Here is an 18,677-nt window from a genome sequence, read left to right on the forward strand (position 1 = left end):
TCATGGGCCCTCACCTTGCTCAGCAGCCTCCCGTGTGGCACCTTATCAAAAGCCTTTTGGAAGTCTAGATAGACCACATCCACTGGGTTTCCCTGGTCTAACCTACTTGTCACCTCTTCAAAGAATACCAACAGGTTTGTCAGGCATGACCTCCCCTTAGTAAATCCATGTTGACTTGTTCTAATCAGACTCTGCTCTTCTAAGAATTTAGAAACCTCATCCTTAATGATGGATTCTAGAATTTTACCAACAACCGAGGTTAGGCTAATTGGCCTATAATTTTCCATCTTTTGTCTTGATCCTTTCTTGAACAATGGGGTTACAGCCGTGATCTTCCAATCATCCGGGACTTTCCCTGACTCCAGTGACTCTTGAAAGATCTCAACCAATGCCTCCGCTATTTCCTCAGCCACCTCTCTCAGAACTCTAGGATGTATCCCATCGAGACCAGGAGATTTATCAATTTTAAGACTTTTTAGCTTTTCTAGCACTTTCTCTTTTGTAATGACAACCATACTCAACTCAGCCTCCTGACTCCCTTTAATTGTTGGGATATTACTCCTGTCTTCCACTGTGAAAACTGACGCAAAGTACTTGTTAAGTTCTCCTGCTATTTCCTTATCTCCCATCACTAGGCTTCCAGCATCAGTTTGAAGTGGCCCAATGTCTACTTTATTCTGTCGTTTGTTTCTTATGTATTGAAAGAAACTTTTACTATCGTTTCTAATATTAATGGCTAGCCTACCTTCATATTTGATCCTCTCCTTTCTTATTACTCTCTTTGTTATCCTCTGTTTGTTTTTGTAGCCTTCCCAATCTTCTGATTTCCCACTGCTGTTGGCCACTTTATAGGATCTCTCTTTTTCTTTAAAACATTTCCTGACTTCCTTTGTCAGCCATGGCTGTCTAATCCCTCCCTGGGTAATCTTTCTTTTCTTGGGGATGAACCTCTGTACAGTGTCCTTAATTATACCCACAAACTCCTGCCATTTTTGCTCTACTGTCTTCCCCGCAAGCCTCTGCTTCCAGTCTATTTTTGTCAGTCCTCTCTCATGCCCTCATAATTACCTTTATTTAACTGTAACACCATTACATCCGATTTTGCCTTCTCTCTTTCAAACTCCAGACTGAACTCTACCATATTATGATCGCTGCTTCCTAAGGGTTCCCTTACTTTAAGATCTTTTATTAAGTCTGGTTCATTGCAAAGCACTAGGTCCAGAATAGCCTGCTCCCTTGTGGGCTCCATGACAAGCTGTTCCAAAAAGCCATCCTGTAAGCATTCCATGAATTCCCTTTCTTTGGATCCACTAGCAACATTATTTACCCAGTCCACCTGCATATTGAAGTCTCCCATGATCACTGTGACCTTGCCTTTCTGACATGCCTTCTCTATTTCCCGGTACATGTTGTGTCCCTGGTCCTGACCACTGTTAGGAGGTCTGTACACAACTCCAGTTATGGTTTTTTTGCCTTTGTGGTTCCTCAATTCCACCCACACAGACTCCACATCATCTGACGCTATGTCATTCAGTGCCATAGATTTAATATTGTTCTTAATTAACAAGGCAACCCCACCCCCTCTGCTGACCTCCCTGTCTTTTCGATAAGTTGAAAATCCTTGGAAGTTTAACTGCCAGTCCTGACCCCCCTGTAACCAAGTCTATGTGATGCCTACCACATCATAATCATTCACTATGATCTGTGCCATTAGTTCATCTGTTTTATTATGAATGCTACGAGCATTCAGGTAAAGCGCCTTAATGCTAACTTTCTTATCATTAGAGATATTGGAAGTCATATGATGTCCTAAGTTATCCTTGCTTTTTTCTGCATTCCCAGTCTGCCTCAATTTTAAATCCGCCTGGACACATGCTATCCTGCTGCTTGTCTTTCCATTTAACGCCATACTCCCTGTCACTTTCACTTTCCTTTCCCCCCAACTCAGAAGTTTAAAGTCCTACTGACCACCCTATTTATCCTCTTCGCTAGAACATTGGTACCTGATCGGTTCAGGTGGAGACCGTCCCAACGGTACAGAGCCCCCCTGTTCCAAAACTGATGCCAATGCCCCATGAAGTGGAATCCCTCTTTCCCACAACAATCCCTTAGCCACGTGTTTACTTGCCTAATTTTCTTATCCCTATGCCAATTGGCACGTGGCTCGGGCAGTAATCCAGAGATTATGACCCTTGAGGACCTGTGCTTCAATTTCCTGCCTAGTGCCTCGTAATCCCCAAATAGGTCCTCCACCCTAGTCTTGCCTATGTTGTTAGTACCAACGTGGACCACAACAACTGGATCCTCTCCCTCCCGCTCCAATATCCTTTCAAGCCGGTTGGAGATGTCCCGCACCCTGGCACCAGGCAGGCAACACACCATGCGAGACTCCTGATCTGTCCCCCTAATTATTGAATCCCCTATGAGAACTACTTGTCTATTAACTCCCCCCCTCTTGAATGGCCTTCTGCATCATGGTGCCTTGGTCAGTTGGCTCATCCTGTCCAGAGCTCTTTTCCTCATCCGAACAGGGAGCAAGAATCTTGTACCTGTTGGACAAGGTTAAGGGCTGAGGCTCCTCCACTCCTGAACTCAGGTTCCCCCTACCTGCCTCACTTACAGTCACACTCTGATGAGCCTGATCACTAGCTGAATGTGAATTACTTAATCTCCCAGGTGTGACTGCCTCCTGAAACAAAGTGTCCAGGTAACTCTCCCCCTCCCGGATGTGCCGCAGTGTTTGAAGCTCAGATTCCAGATCATCAACTCTGAGCCGGAGTTCTTCCAGCAACCAACACTTGCTGCAGATGTGGTCACTGCCGTTCATAATGGGATCAGCCAGCTCCCACATCATACAGCTACAGCAACTTGCTACTGTTAATGATAGAATCCCCCACAACCAGTTCAGAATGTGTTCCCTCCAGTTGCCTCCTTTTACAAACAGGGTCTATTAATCATGTAAATATCTATTCTCCAAAGTTTTGCCACATTACAAAGGTAAAAATCAGTCCTGCAGTGATTAATCCTAACTATTAGCAGAATCCTAAAGTCGGAACATCTTCACCTACAGGGGATTTCAAGACAACAATAGGTGCACACCATGAGTTGTGATCATCCTTGTAAGCTAAATGAGAATGGAAGTAGCCTACTATAGCTTTGCTGCTACCATGAGCTTTGTGGAGCTAACGTCTTTCAGAACAACCCATATCACACAGTGTTCTGCAAACACCCAAGATTAGGGCATTTGCAGTAGATACACCTGATCGTAATCAACATACATGAAATTAAACAGTATTCTTAATGCATACAACTACTGCAAGACACATCATCCCTGATATTGCATGCAAACCTGTGGAGCTTTTTCATTCACAGTGGAAATACTGTGCTGTCTACCGAGATTAAAAGCAACAGTCACCTGATTCAATTGAAGAAATATCAGTGGCATTCCCACACAGATCGCAGAAGTAAATGAAATATATTTTGCAATAAAAACTAGGCAAAGTAAAGGTCAACCGTCTGCTAGATAATACATCAATGAGCAGAACATTCAGTTATTCTTAAGCACAGGGAATTCTAGGGTTCAGATGGATCAAAAAGGTAGCAGGTCACCTCAGCAAAGAAAATTGGTTTGTTAGCAAACAAAGGCAGTGAGATCGTTGCTGACTGCTGAATAGAGTTGGAGAGTTGGATGGAACTGGAATTTGAACTGAATTGTAATGAGACCACTCATCAAGGTAGCTGTAGTCAGCGCAGAAAGCCTTCCAGATATTGCATAGCTGTATATTGAACCCACAGGATAGGAATTTAAAGCTGTCAACCCACTTTCTTTGGACAAAGTTTTAGGTAACGCTGTTACACTTATCAGCTTATCAAGCAATGATACTGGCGTTTCTGCATGACCTGCGCAAATTATTCCGTCCCACTCCTATATGGAGAGGGCAGTGCTTTTGGATGTGAATTATACTAAGATAATGGCACTATACAAGACTAAAGACAACTCAGAAATTGCAACAACTGTTGAGAAATCTCCCAACTGGCATCATGGAAAAAGTGTTTGTGTTGACCTTATCAACCACAGATCCTGACGAAATGTATCCCTCTCAAATCCCAGTGTGGTTTCAGAAGGAGAAAATCCACACTTGACATGATCTTTTCAATCATGAATGAATGCTGCAACAAAGATGATCACTACATATTATCTTTACTGATCTCTCCAATGCATTAGAGCACATGAGCAGAGGGAGGGTCTGTTTAAGGAGCTGGAAAATGTTGGTTGTTCGCTGAAGCTGGTCATTGTGATCTCGTTTTTTAGGGGCAACATGATGGGTACAATTAGCCAAAATGGGGCAACATCAGAATATTGGGTTGTGACATTCTTTGGCATATTTGTTGCATTACTGCTGTCAGCTGTCTAGTGTACCAGAACTGATAGAACTGTTCAGCCTTGCTCATCTGAGATCCAAGGCAAAGGTGAGCCAAGTCCTCAGCATAGACTAAGAGTTAGTCTATGCTGATGATTCACGCGAGCATTCCATACCAAGAATCTTTCAGTAACAAATAGACAACTCTCTCATTGTCTTCCTGAAACCAAACTCTTTCCAGGCAATGTCAATATGTGTTGCGATATTACCATCTTCCTGAAGAAGGGCTTATGCCCGAAACGTTGATTCTCCTGCTCCTTGGATGCTGCCTGGCCTGCTGTGTTTTTCTAGCACCACATATTTCAACTCTGGTCTCCAGCATCTGCAGTCCTCACTTTCACCTATATTACCATCTATCATCATTGACAAAGTGATGCTGCAGCTAGTTGTTCGCTTCACACATCGAGACTCCACATTTACCAGTAATCAGACTTTGATGATAAAATCAACATAACTGTTGCAACTTTTGCAATGTCTCTGACCAAGCTGTGTGAGTGTGTGTGGAACAGGAGCATGACAGGTAACACAAACTGTGAGTCTGTTAATCCTGCATCCTCAGCATACTATGACAGTGGTGAGACACAGAGAACATACGGTAGGCAGGGAAAAAAAGGTTGAACACTTTTCACCTTTGTCTTGAATATACCTCTAGAAGACCATAAGAATAGGAGCAGGAGTAGCCCCTCAAATCTGCTTCATCATTCAATAAGATCATGGCTGATCTATCACCTCTTGGGTGCATCTCCCTACATTTGAGGTGGTATGTGTTAATTCCATCAAAGTATACTCATTGTAAAGCCAATAATGAATGTGACCCATCGTTGCAAATGCCATGTGAATGATAGGCCATATACCAAATACCTTCTGTAAAGTGAACTGGCCACTGGGTCACAGTCTTCTGGGCATTCACACTTTGAGTAACAAGGACATTTTAAAAACAAAAAAAATTTTCATGAGATTTGGGTCTCACAGTCTGGATGCCAGCGTTTATTGTTTGCGTCTCAGTAGTCTTGAGAAGATGGTAGTGAGCTGCCACTTTGAACCATTGTTGTCTTATTATTATAGATACACCCACAGTACTGTTAGGAAGGGAGTTCCAAGAATTTGAACCAATGCTAGACAATGAATGGTGAAATTGGTCCAGGTCAAGTTGGCATGAAATATTACATGTATGTGGTGATAGCATTTCCATGCATTAGCTACCCTTGACTTTTGAAATGACATGGGTCGGAACTTGGAAGGTGCAATTGAAGAAATATTGTTTCACTGGAGTGCATTTTTTAAAAAAATGGTACACATCGTTGCCACTCTGCATGAAATGAAAATGATGGGCATTGTCCCTACTAACTGGGAGATTGACTGCAATAACACTGATTCCTGGAGGTTAACTCTTTGGAAAGGCGTTGAAAGAGGTGAGAAGAAATGAAGAACCCTGCTGGCTGACCAGTGAGCCCAGATTAAACAGAGGCCACTGAATCATGCATCTTCTCAGCCCACAGTCTTCTCACCATGCCTGAGTGGAATTCCTGAGCTTCACCAGGTGATGTGACCCAAGAGCTGACTGGAGCAGCACAAACCATTATTTTGTGAGATGGAAGGCTGTCATTTCCAATTCAATACTAATCATTGCAGGAGCCATCCAGACTCTCACATTACTTATGAATTGACAAGAACGGCTAGACTCCAAATAATATCTAAAGCAACCTCAAACTTAACAGAATTACACCTCTGTAGTTGGGATCGGGCACTTGAGTTGTTCTTATTTGAGTAACCCACACTTTCCTCCTCCTAAGAACTGTGAAAAAGTAACACTTCAGTTTTGAGCTGAAATGTGCTGTTTGACTTGAATCGACCATCAATATCTTTCAAAAGAAGAAATGGGCAAGACCTAGGGATAACAAATAATTTGGAGAATGTAGATTGATGACTAGCCCAAATGAGATACAGTCAATATGTCTCCATTTCAGGTTCAGATAAACAGGAAGCTATCACAATGTCTTATGCCTGAAGCAGTGTCAACAACATAATAACTATCTTTTATACATTACATTAATACATGTAATGAGTTTTTGATGAAGGCAGAGAAGTTGTCCCCTTACCTAAAATGATGTCCTTAGTGAACTTGTCACATGACTAAAATTTTTATACTCTTGAACAAAGGTTTAATTAAACATTTTCTGCAACCCCGCTGCAGTCTGATTTAAAAATCTGGTCTGCTGTTAATTTCAATCTGCTAAGGATCTAAAGTCTGCTAACGTCACAGCCCGGCAATGTTTTTCTAACATCTCTTCTCTTCTCCTTGAGTGGTGTCTCCGTATTTGTGGAAATCAGACAATTGCACCCACTAAGGAGAGGCGTGGCACTGTTACGCTTTGGCAAGTGTATCCAACCAGGGCTACAAGGAGTTAGACGTAGGATTTCCTCCACTAACTTTGACTGTGTGGTCTCCCCTAACAAATGAAATGTTTGTTGCTCCGGTCCTTCCAGCAGCATGGACTGGGGTTTTGAGCCTGGTTTCTGTGGTGGCGCTAACTGCCTGGGTACTCTGCTGCTGAACTCTATCTCTCACCATGGTATGGCATGTGGAGGTTTTTAGATTAGGTGGATGACTTCAATAAATTCCCTTGTTTTGGTTACCCATTTGTCCCTTCACATGGGGTTTGAGGATTTTCTGAGTGCATTTTTCCCTTGCCTGATTTAGGCTGCTCTGATTCATGAATCTCTTTCTCCCAATCCCAGACCAACCTCCTTTTCACCCAGTCCTCTTGTGTGGGTGTTTTTTGTAGGATCAAAATGTTTGTAGGCAATCCTTGCTGTCGTAGTGATATGTGAGACAAGCATTTGCATCCAATTTAACATCTTTGATAGTGTCAGTGCAATCTGAGCTAGGTTACTGAAGGCTCCTATGAACTTCTCCATGGGCCCCTGGCAAATGTGGTTGCATGGTGCGCTCCCTTTTCACTGCCTACACTGAATTACACCCTTCATGAGGTCCCCCCATGGTATCCTATAGCAGATGGGATTGTCGTTTTCATGACCCGAGCTCCCTTCCTCCCATATTCTGAGGGCTGGGTAAGGTCGAATAAATTTTGGGGCTTAGGCACATTAACATCAATTTTATCTCCTTAGTATCATTGAGCTGTGGACGAGATGACCAAGAAATGCAAAAACCTACAAGTTGTGCTCAGAGTTGCCTTGCTGGGGAGGTGTAAAGTGCAAGGCCTCAGCCACTGGCCAGAAGTCAAGTATGATTGAAAATTCTCCAAAACACAATCCTTGGGCTTGTTGTGACTTGTTCCCCCTCAACCTGTGTGACCTCTTTGATTTTGGATTCCACTGTTCTCTGGAGCAAAAAGCTGCTGTTTAGTTTGGCCAATTTCCTGTCAGGTCCAGTTTCTTCAGCTGTGGGACAATTCAGAAGGTTCAATTTTGGGCCACTTAACCAAATATTATTTCTTTTAGATTAGATTACTTACACTGTGGAAACAGGCCCTTCGGCCCTCTGAAGAGCAACCCACCAAGACCCCTACATTTAACCCTTCACCTAACACTACTGGCAATTTAGCATGGCCAATTCACTTAACCTGCACATTTTTGGATTGTGGGAGGAACCTGGAGCACCCGGAGGAAACCCACACAGACACGGGGAGAATGTGCAAACTCCACACAGACAGTTGCCTGAGGCGGGAAATGAACCTGGGTCTCTGGTGCTGTGAGGCAGCAGTGCTAACCACTGAGCCACCGTGCCGCCCCTGTTGTGTTTAAATCTCCTCCAGCCCTCCAATCTCTCTCCCTGAAGCTTTCTGCTCCTCTGATTTCGGTTTCTGGTGTTATATTCATTTCATCTTACCCTAGTATGGGGTAACAATAATAAAAAAAGTTAAAAATCACACAATACCAGGTTATAGTCCAACAGGTTTATTTGGAAGCACTCGCATTTGGAGCGCTGGTCTGTCATCAGGTGGTGGTGTGTGATTTCTTAAACTTTGTACACCCCAGTCCAATACCAGCACCTCCAAATCAAAACAATATATAGCTTAAAGAGATCATTTTACCCCATACCCCATCACACAACACCACCTGATGATAGACCAGTGCTCCAAAAGCGAGTGCTTCCAAATAAGCTTGTTGGATATAACCTGGTGCTGTGTGATTTTTTTTAACTTTTTTTTATTGTTAAGTGACAATAAAGGCATTTCATTCATTCTTCAATGGTGGCTCTGTTTTTAGCTATGTAAGCTTTATGTACTGGAAGTCTGTTTGTAAACCCCACTGTTTATGCACCTACTGCCCTTAGTATCAACTCCATTGACCAAACCTTTGGTCACTTCCTTTTCTGCTTTAATTCAGTGCCATTTTGCCTTTGCCTCCTGTGAAGATTCTTGGAGTGATTTTTCCATGTCAGAGGCGTGTTATTGCATTTCATTTCTTTTTAATGTATCATCGTTCCTGTATTAATGTTTTCATTCACTGGCCCAGTAAACCAGCAGCTGCTTACTAATTATGGTGCCATGGCGGATATCTCTAAATGGTTCATGCTTAGAAATTTCCAGATGTTAGCTGTTGGCTTGGTCACTGAGATGGCACACCTCTTTTTTTTTCCAACTTATCTCGTTTTCCTTGTTACTTGTAGGAGAAAAGTATGCAAAATAATTGAAAGTCAGAAAAGAGAATACAAAGCTGTAACCTGTGGCACCTTGTGAGAACAGGGCCATTGTGTTCTTGGACATTACAAGGAGGTGTAAGCATCCTTCAAGCTCACATATAGTGTCCAATAAATTTGTTTCTTATTTCCTCAGTCACTTGCATACCCTCCCCATGCATGAGGTGAGATGACAGTGGTTCATTATAACACTCACTGAGATTCTTGGTATATGCAGTCATGTTTTAAGAGATGTTATCCTGCATGAATTATAAAATACTCAACTTTTTATGATACTTATAAAGTTTTGTGCTTGAAGTGGAGGTAGCAACATATCCCAGTCTAATGCCTCAATTTAGTTAAGCCATTCTGAATTCCTTATGTTGTCCACTCTGGCATTCTCTGAAATAGGCACTGGTTGTGTCAGTGAGTTTCAAGAGGTAATTGTGTTGGTGAAGCACGTTATGTGTCTGAAGAACAAATGAAATTTACTGGTCAAATGACAAGCTTAGTGGCACCTTCAGCTGTGCACTAGGGGCCTCCAATCTAAAAACACTCTTGCGAGCTTAATTTTTTTCTGTGGAGTGATATGAGAGTATGTCAAACATTAACATCAAGACTCAAGATAAAATCTTGCAGTATGTAAGGAGGAGTTCACACCTCTCATTGGTGCTGTGCTGTAGGACTGCACCTGACGACACATCATTAGGGAGACCTGCTGGCTGAAGTGCAGACAGAGGGTTAACAGAGCTTGGGACCCTGGTTATGGTACGATGTCCTCCAAATTCACTATGTTGGGATACAGCAATGCAAAACTTGCAAAACCTTACCACTGTCCAGTGGCCTTTTATGTAGGAGCTGGAGTGTCCAAAAGCAGGTAAATAATGGGAGCTGGAAGGAGTGACGAAGATGTCTCACAGGGTAAATGCCACAGTTGTATTTTCCATTCATTCCACTCAAGCAGTGGCAGATATTGTCCTAAGTATAAAAACACAAACATTAACTGTAGCATTTCACTGTCAAGACTATGATGGAACACCTCCCAGTCATTTATTATATGCAACTTATGTGAAAGTGAACAAAATCCTGTGTTTCTGCTATATGTTCCAGGTTTGTTGATGGTGAAATAAATGTATGCTACAATGCATTAGATCGCCATGTTGAAAATGGACTGGGAGATCAAATTGCCATCATTTATGACAGTCCTGTTACTGACACCAAAGAGATAATTACCTACAAAGAAGCCCTGGAAAAGGTAATACAGAATATATTGTACCATGATGCTATTGTGATTGTCTTTTGAAGTTTGCCTCAAGGTTCCTTCAAGACAGACCTCATACTAATACTATTTTGAAGAAGGTAGTTGACCACTTGTGCTATTCTGTAAACAATTTAAAGATCCTTAGTTGAACATACGACTTTTAGTCTTTGGTACTACTTTGAAAAGAGCAAAACCATATAAGTATGCTCACTCGATAAGGAGGAGTGTTGGCTTTGCTGAGATGAGATACTCTTGAAGTAAACTCGTCCCTTAAATTGCTATAATTGTCTGTGTTCCCTCTGTGTCCATGTAATTGAAAAGATATAGGACATTGATGAGAATGGAGCTCATTTATTGTTTATATAAATCATTCTGTACTATGTTGAGCCTGCCTTGAATATTTCTCCCAGCTTATTCTTACATATCTGCCCGTGATTGTAACAACTCTTTCAGGTAATTTCGATTTTCCTCTGGAAAATAATTTATCCAAATTTTTGAGAACTTCCTCATTATCCAATTTAATTTGAGGAATTTCCAATTCAGAAGCATCTGAACTCGGTTCTCCACTATGATATAACAAGTAGCACATTCTCGTTACAACATAGTGACAGGGTAGTTGTTTTGGGGGCCTTTAACTTTCCAAATATTGACTGGGAATACTATAGTTCAAGTACTTTAGATGGGTCAGTTTTTGTCCAATATGGGTTTCCTGACACAGTGTATAGACAGGCCAACAAGGGGCGAGGCCACATTAGATTTGGTATTGGGTAATGAACCGGGCCAGGTGTTAGATTTGGAGGTAGGTGAGCACTTTGGTGATAGTGACCACAATTTGGTTAGGTTTACTGTAGTGATGGAAAGGGATAGGTATATACCACAGGGGGAAAGGAAATTACGATGCAATTAGGCAATATTTCGGATGCATAGGATAGGGAAGGAAACTGCAGGGAATGGGCATAATAGAAATGTGGAGCTTATTCAAGGACCAGCTACTGTGGTTCCTTGATAAGTGTATACCTGTCAGGCAGGGAGGAAGTTATCGAGTACAGGAATGTTGGTTTACTAAGGAAGTTGAATCTCTTGTCAAGAGGAAAAAGAAGGCTTATGTTAGGATGAGATGTGATGGCTCAGTTACGTTGCTTGAGAGTTACAAGTGGCCAGGAGAGACCTAAAAAGAGAGCTAAGAAGAGCCGGGAGGAGACATGAGAAGTCATTGGCGGATAGGATCAAGGAGAGCCCTAAGGCTTTCTATAGCTATTATCAGGAATAAACAAATGACTAGAGTAAGATTAGGGTCAATCAAGCATAGTAGTGGGAAGTTGTGCATGGAGTTAGAGGAGATAGGATAAGTGCTAAATGAATATTTTTCGTCAGTATTCACACTAGAAAAAGACAATGTGGTTGAGGAATACTGAGGTATAGGTACTGGACAAGATGAGATTGAGGTGCATAAGGAGGAGGTGTTAGCAACTCTGGAAAGTGTAACAATACATAAATCCCCATGGCCAGATGAGATTCATCCTAGGGTTCCATGGGAAGCCAGGGAGGCGATTGTTGAGCCTTTGGCTTTGATCTTTATGTTGTCATTGTCTACAGGAATGGTGCTAGAAGACTGGAGGATAGTAAATATTGTTCTCTTGTTCAAGAAGGGGAGTAGAGTGGAAATTATAGACCAGTGAGCCTCACTTCAGTTGTGGGTAAAGTGTTAGAATGGGTTATAGGAGAGAGGATTTACAATCATCTAGTGATGAATAAGTTGATTAGGGATAGTTAACAAGTTTTGTGAAGGGTAGGTCATGCCTCACAAACCTTATTGAGTTATTTGAGAAGGTAACCAAATAGGTGGATGAGGAAAAAGCGGTTGATGTGGTATATATGGATTTCAATAAGTTGCTTGATAAAGTTCCCCAAGATAGAGTATTGCACAAAATATGGAGGCATGGGATTGAGGGTGATTTAGCAGTTTGGATCAGAAATTGGCTAGCTGAAAGAAGACAGAGGGTGGAGGTTGATGGGAAATATTCACCTGAAGTTCAGTTACTAATGGGGCACCGCAAGAATCTGTTTTTGGGTCCACTGTTGTTTGTCATTTATATAAATGACCTGCATAAGGGCATAGAAGGGTGGATTAGTAAATTTGTGGATGACACTAAGGTCAGTAGAGTTGTGGATAGTGACGAAGGATGTTGTAGGTTACAGCGAGACATAGATAAGCTGCAGAGCTGGGCTGAGAGGAGGCAAATGGAGTTTTCACTTATCACCTGAGGATTTTTCTTTTCCCCAATTTCTGATTCTCAAATTGAAGTTGATGTTGGAAGCCACAGTTTAATTTATGAACCAGCTCATAATCATCTGCCATTTCTGCTGCTAATTTTTCAATCGTAATGCTCTGCTGTTCCATATGAGTACCTTAGGAAGTGAATTTTGAACTTAAACTGGGAAAATCTGCAAATAGGGAAAAACAACTGAAGAACAGTGGAGGATGTTTAAAGAATCATTTAAACCAACACAAAAGCCAATACAAATACCTCAAGCAGGAAAAGAAATCCGTAGGAAAAAAGCCATGGAAAACAAATGATATATGGGACAGCATACAATTAAGAGAAGGGGCTTACAAAACTGTAAAAAGCTGCACAGATTCTGCTGAATGGGAAAGGTACAAAGGTGAAGGAAGCTTGCAAGGGACAACAAAATCAATAAGAAAACATTATTGTTACGTAAAGGGAAAGGATGTCGTCAGAAATAATGTTGGCCCACTAAAGACTGAAAGTGGGATATTGTCAAATCTATTGGGAAATAGCAGACATGTTGAATAATTACTTTGCCTCCATAATTACAGTAGAAATGAGGTTAGCTTGCTGGAAATCCTGAAGAAATTAATAGCGGATCAGAAACAAGGACAAAAATATATATGAGCCTTTTGATTTTGAATGTATATCACTTAAATATTTATTGCTGTGTTTGGGCATAGAAATGTGATGAGATGTTATACCTTTGCACAATTGTTCAATTTCTTATGCTAAAACTGGAAAATATAGTAAATGTTAACTTGATTACCACTAGAGTCATAGCGTCGTACAGCACAGAAACAGACCCTTTGGTCCAACTCATTCATACTGATTAGATATCCTAACCTAATCTAGTCCCATTTGCCAGCATTTGGCCCATGTCCCTCAAAACCCTTGCTATTCATATACCCATCCAGATGTCTTTAAACAATGTTAGTGTACCAACATCCACCACCTACTCTGGCAGCTCATTCCATTCATGCACCACCCTCTGCATGAAAAAAGTTTCCCCTGAGGTCCCTTTTAAATCTTTCTCCTCTCACCTTAAACCTATCTCCTTCTAGTTTTGGACTTCCCCCACTCTGGGGAAAAGACCTTGGCTTTTCACCCCATCCATACTTCTCAGTCTCAGACCCTCCAGGGAAATTTGTCCCAAAATGTTTCGACCTCTCCCTAGAGCTCAAACCCTGCAACCCTAGCAACATCCTTGTAAATCTTTTATAAACCCTTTCAAGTTTCACAATATCCTTCCTATAGCAGGGAGACCAGAATTAAATGCAGTATTCCAATAGTGGCCTAACCAATGCCCTGTACATGACTTCCCAACTCCAACACTCGATGCAATGATCATGAAAGGCAGGCATACCAAATGCCTGTTTTATAAAGTAAGAATAAACATTTAATGGTATTTTCTTACATCAGTGCAACTGCCATTTTTCACTGAAAGTAATTGTTGGTATCGTATATTGTTTTGAAATGTTATAGGTTTCGCGTTTGGCTGCTGTCCTGGTACAACATGGAGTCAAAAAGGGTGATCGTATTGCCATTTATATGCCAATGATTCCACAAGCGATATACACAATGTTGGCTTGTGCTAGAATTGGAGCAATACACAGTTTGATATTTGGTGGCTTCGCATCAAAGGAGCTGTCTACTCGTATTAACCATGCGAAGGTAAAATTAAGAAGAACCAATATGGAAAATCATACTCCTACAAAATGAATTCCAGTATAAGCAAATGGTAGATTCAAATATGGGATAAAATTTGGATCTAGGACAGCTGCAATGCTGTAATGTTCATTCTTTAGACGAAAAGAAAAGACTGTTGAATTGAAATCAGGCACGATGGCTCAGCTGAGTTAGCACTGCTGCCTCACAGTACCAGGGTCCCAGGTTCGATTCCAGCCTCAGGCGACTGTCTGTGTGGAGTTTGCATATTCTCCCCATGTCTGCATGGGTTTCCTCTGGGTGCTCTGGTTTCCTCCCACAGTCCAAAGATGTGCAGGTTAGGTGAATTGGCCATGTTAAATTGCCCGTTGTGTTAGGTGGATTAGTCGGGGTAAATGTAGGGGAGTGGGTCTGGGTAGGTTGCATGGACTATTTGGGCCGAAGGGCCTGTTTCCACACTGTAGGGAATATAATAAAAATATAATCCTTTTTGGATTTCTGAAAGTATGAGTTTGAATACATTAGGTATCATAAATTTCTGTATCATAGTGTCTCATTTCAGTGTTATTATTTGTATCATTTTAATCCCTAGTTTAGTTCTTTGACCTCCTCTTCTGCATTCATACATTCCTATTTATTATTCCATCGTTTGTGGCCACGTCTGCAGTTGCTGTGGCCCCAAGCTCCAAATTTCCTGTTTCTATCTGTTCTTAGCCTCGATTTCCTCATTACCTCTAGTAACTTTTGGAAACAGTTCCATGTAATCTGACCAATCTTGATTAAAGTTTCAAAATTCAGTGTTTCACAAATGTTGATTACAAAGGAAAAAACGTGGAAATTTCTTGTGTCTATCTCTCTTGTCAGATTTCTCTTCACCCCCTCCTGTTGGTATTAATTCTTTGTATATGATTCTGTTCAGTGGTTCGTTTCCTAAGCATTAACTTTTATAAAGGCTACCACTATGCAATCACATGAGGCATCATAGTCAGACCTGGCCATTTTGTGTTTCTGCCTTTGTTTACATTCTCCTTTCCATGCTTTGTATAAAGTAGTGAGAAAAGTCTGGATACGTTCCTGAGTTAAATCCCTTGGAATGTTCGTCTCCAAGATCAATTTGTATATGTTACAAAAACCAAGACAAGAAATCCAATATATTAATGTGGAACAATATTGTAACTGTTTGCTACCATCTCTCATAATGTTTTGAAGTTAAGATTGAGGAATACATTTCCCTGCAGTTTATTATTTTTGTTTTTTGGTGTATATTCCATAGTGTTGTCATAAATAGTAATTGGTTTAAAATTTATAAATCATCAGATGTTTTAGAAAAGATTCCACAAGCAATAAATTGTTAAGTATTAACATTCTCATGTGCAACTCAATATTTATGTGTCTCTTGCTTGTTTTTTTGACATTTCCTATCTCTAGACAGAATAAATGGTGTAATTTACTAAACTAGTTAAATGTAAAAGACTTTTCATTGCAAAGTAAATGAAATTAATGTCTTGAATGACTAATAAATGGCATGTTGCAGTAATTGGCAGGTTCAGTACAATCTTCGAGGAGAAAGTGAGGACTGCAGATGCTGGAGATCAGAGCTGAAAATGTGTTGCTGGAGAAGCGCAGCAGGTCAGGCAGCATCCAAGGAACAGGAGAATCGACGTTTCGGGCATAAGCCCTTCTTCAGGGAAGGAGGTCAAGGTGAAGAAGGGCTTATGCCCGAAACGTTGATTCTCCTGTTCCTTGGATGCTGCCTGCCCTGCTGCGCTTTTCCAGCAACACATTTTCAGGTTCAGTACAATAACAGGATAATTATAAAACTTCCAAAACAATGTTTCAGTGTATCAGTTATCTACTTCCAATCCATTTATTTCTGTCGATTTAATGTGCTACAGTATCGAGCAGTGACATCATTGTTGTATGTTAACTACATAAACATTTTGGACTTATTAGCCATGCTTTCCATGGCAAAATAAAAAATAAAAGTTTATATTTTTTTCAATACACTTCCATTTATTTTCTTATACTTTAGCCAAAACTGATTGTGACATCATCATTTGGTATTGAGCCAGGGAGAAGAGTAGAATATATACCCTTGCTGGAAAAAGCTTTGAACATTGCTCAACACAAGCCAGATAAAGTCATAATATACAATCGACCTAACATGGTGAGTGCCAAATCAAATGAATGGCATTTTGACATAAGATTCATATCTTCAACTGAGCTACTGGTCATCCCTCTTATAATTACCTATTCCTCAGCATCCATGTTTTTGCTAACACTTCTATGAAGTATCTTAGGCCAGTTTCTGTGTTATTAAAACTGCAGGCTGTTATTGCAACTGTCCTGTTAATGTCAATGCACCTGATTCTGAAGTTGATTGTCGAATAGAAAATGGAAGTGGAAACTATTACAAATTATTCCTCCAAAATCATAAAAGTGCAGATTTTGTTTTCATTCTTTTGTGGGAAGTGAATGTAGGTTGCAAGGCCAGCATTTAATGTCCATCTGTGCGTCTATTGACCTTGAACTGCGTGGCTTGTTAAGCTATTTCAGGCAGTCTGGATAAGGATTCACAGTAAGGTTAAAATCAATTAGGTGAAAGTGAGGACTGCAGATGCTGGAGATCAGAGTCAAGATTAGAGTGGTGCTGGAAAAGCACAGCAGGTCAGGCAGCATCCGAGGAGCAGGAAAATCGACGTTTTGGGTAGAAGCCCTTCATCAGGAATGGGATTACCCTCCCTAAAGGCCATTTGTGAATCAAATGGGTTTTTAGAAATGTCACTGATAAACTTTGACACTTTAAATTTAAGTACCACCAGCAGCGGTGGTGGGATTTGAACCCTTGTCCCTAGAGCTTTGGTCTGGACCTCTCCCCTATTACTACCTGAGCTCATCTAATTACAGACACCTCAAAGTTCAAGCTTAATGTTTTTCTGGTGCGTATGGCACAGCTACTTATTGAACCATTGAGCAGTTTTGCAATGAATATTTTTGATTTGACACTGTTCATTATGAGATGCTCGTTTAACCATAATGAGATGGGGGTAATTCAGCATAGAGTACTTTCACCTCGATGACCTAGTTTAGAGTTCACCTGAATGTGGGATGGTGGCAGAGGTGTGTGATGGAGAGGCTGGGGACAGTAGTGAGCATTGCAGAGAGAACAGGTTTCTGTTAATTCCTGAGGCTATGTAAGTTAGAAATAAATTAATTAATGCAATCTTGATCCCACATGAGTGGGTGCTAATTCACAGCACAAACGGGCTCTCCTTGATATTGATATTACATACATTGTGTGAAATGTTTTGAAAGGTTGTGATTTTGTGTTAAAATGTTATATGATTACATTTGTATTGTTGTTGATATTAACAAACTCACTTGAGGGATTTTCTTGCATATGTGGGAAGTGGAATATTTAACTGCTACAACATTCATTTGGGGTTGGGTATTTTAGACCAGATGTTTATCTGACTGATAATGAGCTTATGTATTAGAATTCTATTTACTAATGAATCTAAATAAAATTGAACAAAATAAAATTTTTAAGTTTTAAAAGGTTCTTGTTTGCATAGAATTCAAACACAATGCAAATAATCACGATCATATCAATTACATCAACTGCACGATTCAAATACATCAAGATTTGCAGTTACTAGCGGTGTTCCGCAAGGATCTGTTTTGGGACCATTGCTGTTTGTCATTTTTATGAATGACCTGGAGGAGGGGCGAGAAGGTTGGGTGAGCAAGTTTGCGGATGATACAAAAGTGGGTGGAGTTGTTGACAGTGAGGAAGGATGTGTCAGGTTACAGCGGGATATAGATAAGCTGCAGAGCTGGGCAGAAAGGTGGCAAATGGAGTTCAATGTGGGTAAGGGTGAGGTGATTCACTTTGGTATGAGTAACAAAAAGATGGGGTACTGGGCTAATGGTCGGATACTTGGTAGTGTGGATGAGCAGAGGGATCTTGGTGTCCATGTACACAGATCTCTGAAAGTTGCCACCCAGGTAAATAGTGCGGTGAAGAAGGCATATGGCGTACTGGCTTTTATTGGTAGAGGAATTGAGTTCCGGAGTCCTGAGGTCATGTTGCAGTTGTATAAGACTCTGGTGCGGCCGCATCTGGAGTATTTTGTGCAGTTTTAGTCGCCATACTATAGGAAGGATGTGGAGGCACTGGAACGGGTGCAGAAGAGGTTTACCAGGATGTTGCCTGATTGGTAGGAAGATCGCATGAGGAAAGGCTGAGGCACTTGGGGCTGTTTTCATTGGAGAAAAGAAGGTTTAGGGGTGACTTGATAGAGGTGTACAAGATGATTAGGGGTTTAGATAGGGTTGACCATGAGAATCTTTTTCCACGTATGGAGTCAGCTATTACGAGGGGGCATAGCTTTAAA

The 18,677-nt window shown here is 41.0% G+C and overlaps 1 protein-coding gene across 1 annotated transcript in view; it reads left to right on the forward strand.

Moving 5' to 3' along the window:
• Positions 1-18,677, forward strand: part of acss3 (acyl-CoA synthetase short chain family member 3) — a 67,289-nt gene that overhangs the window by 4,609 nt on the left and 44,003 nt on the right. The window contains exons 2-4 of the mRNA XM_072551625.1: positions 10,174-10,318; positions 14,098-14,286; positions 16,313-16,447. Of these exons, the coding sequence (XP_072407726.1) occupies positions 10,174-10,318; positions 14,098-14,286; positions 16,313-16,447 (469 nt within the window). The remainder of the gene's footprint in view (positions 1-10,173; positions 10,319-14,097; positions 14,287-16,312; positions 16,448-18,677) is intronic.

The sequence above is a fragment of the Chiloscyllium punctatum genome, chromosome 32 (genome assembly GCF_047496795.1).
Source record: "Chiloscyllium punctatum isolate Juve2018m chromosome 32, sChiPun1.3, whole genome shotgun sequence".
Classification (NCBI taxonomy): Eukaryota; Metazoa; Chordata; class Chondrichthyes; order Orectolobiformes; family Hemiscylliidae; genus Chiloscyllium; species Chiloscyllium punctatum.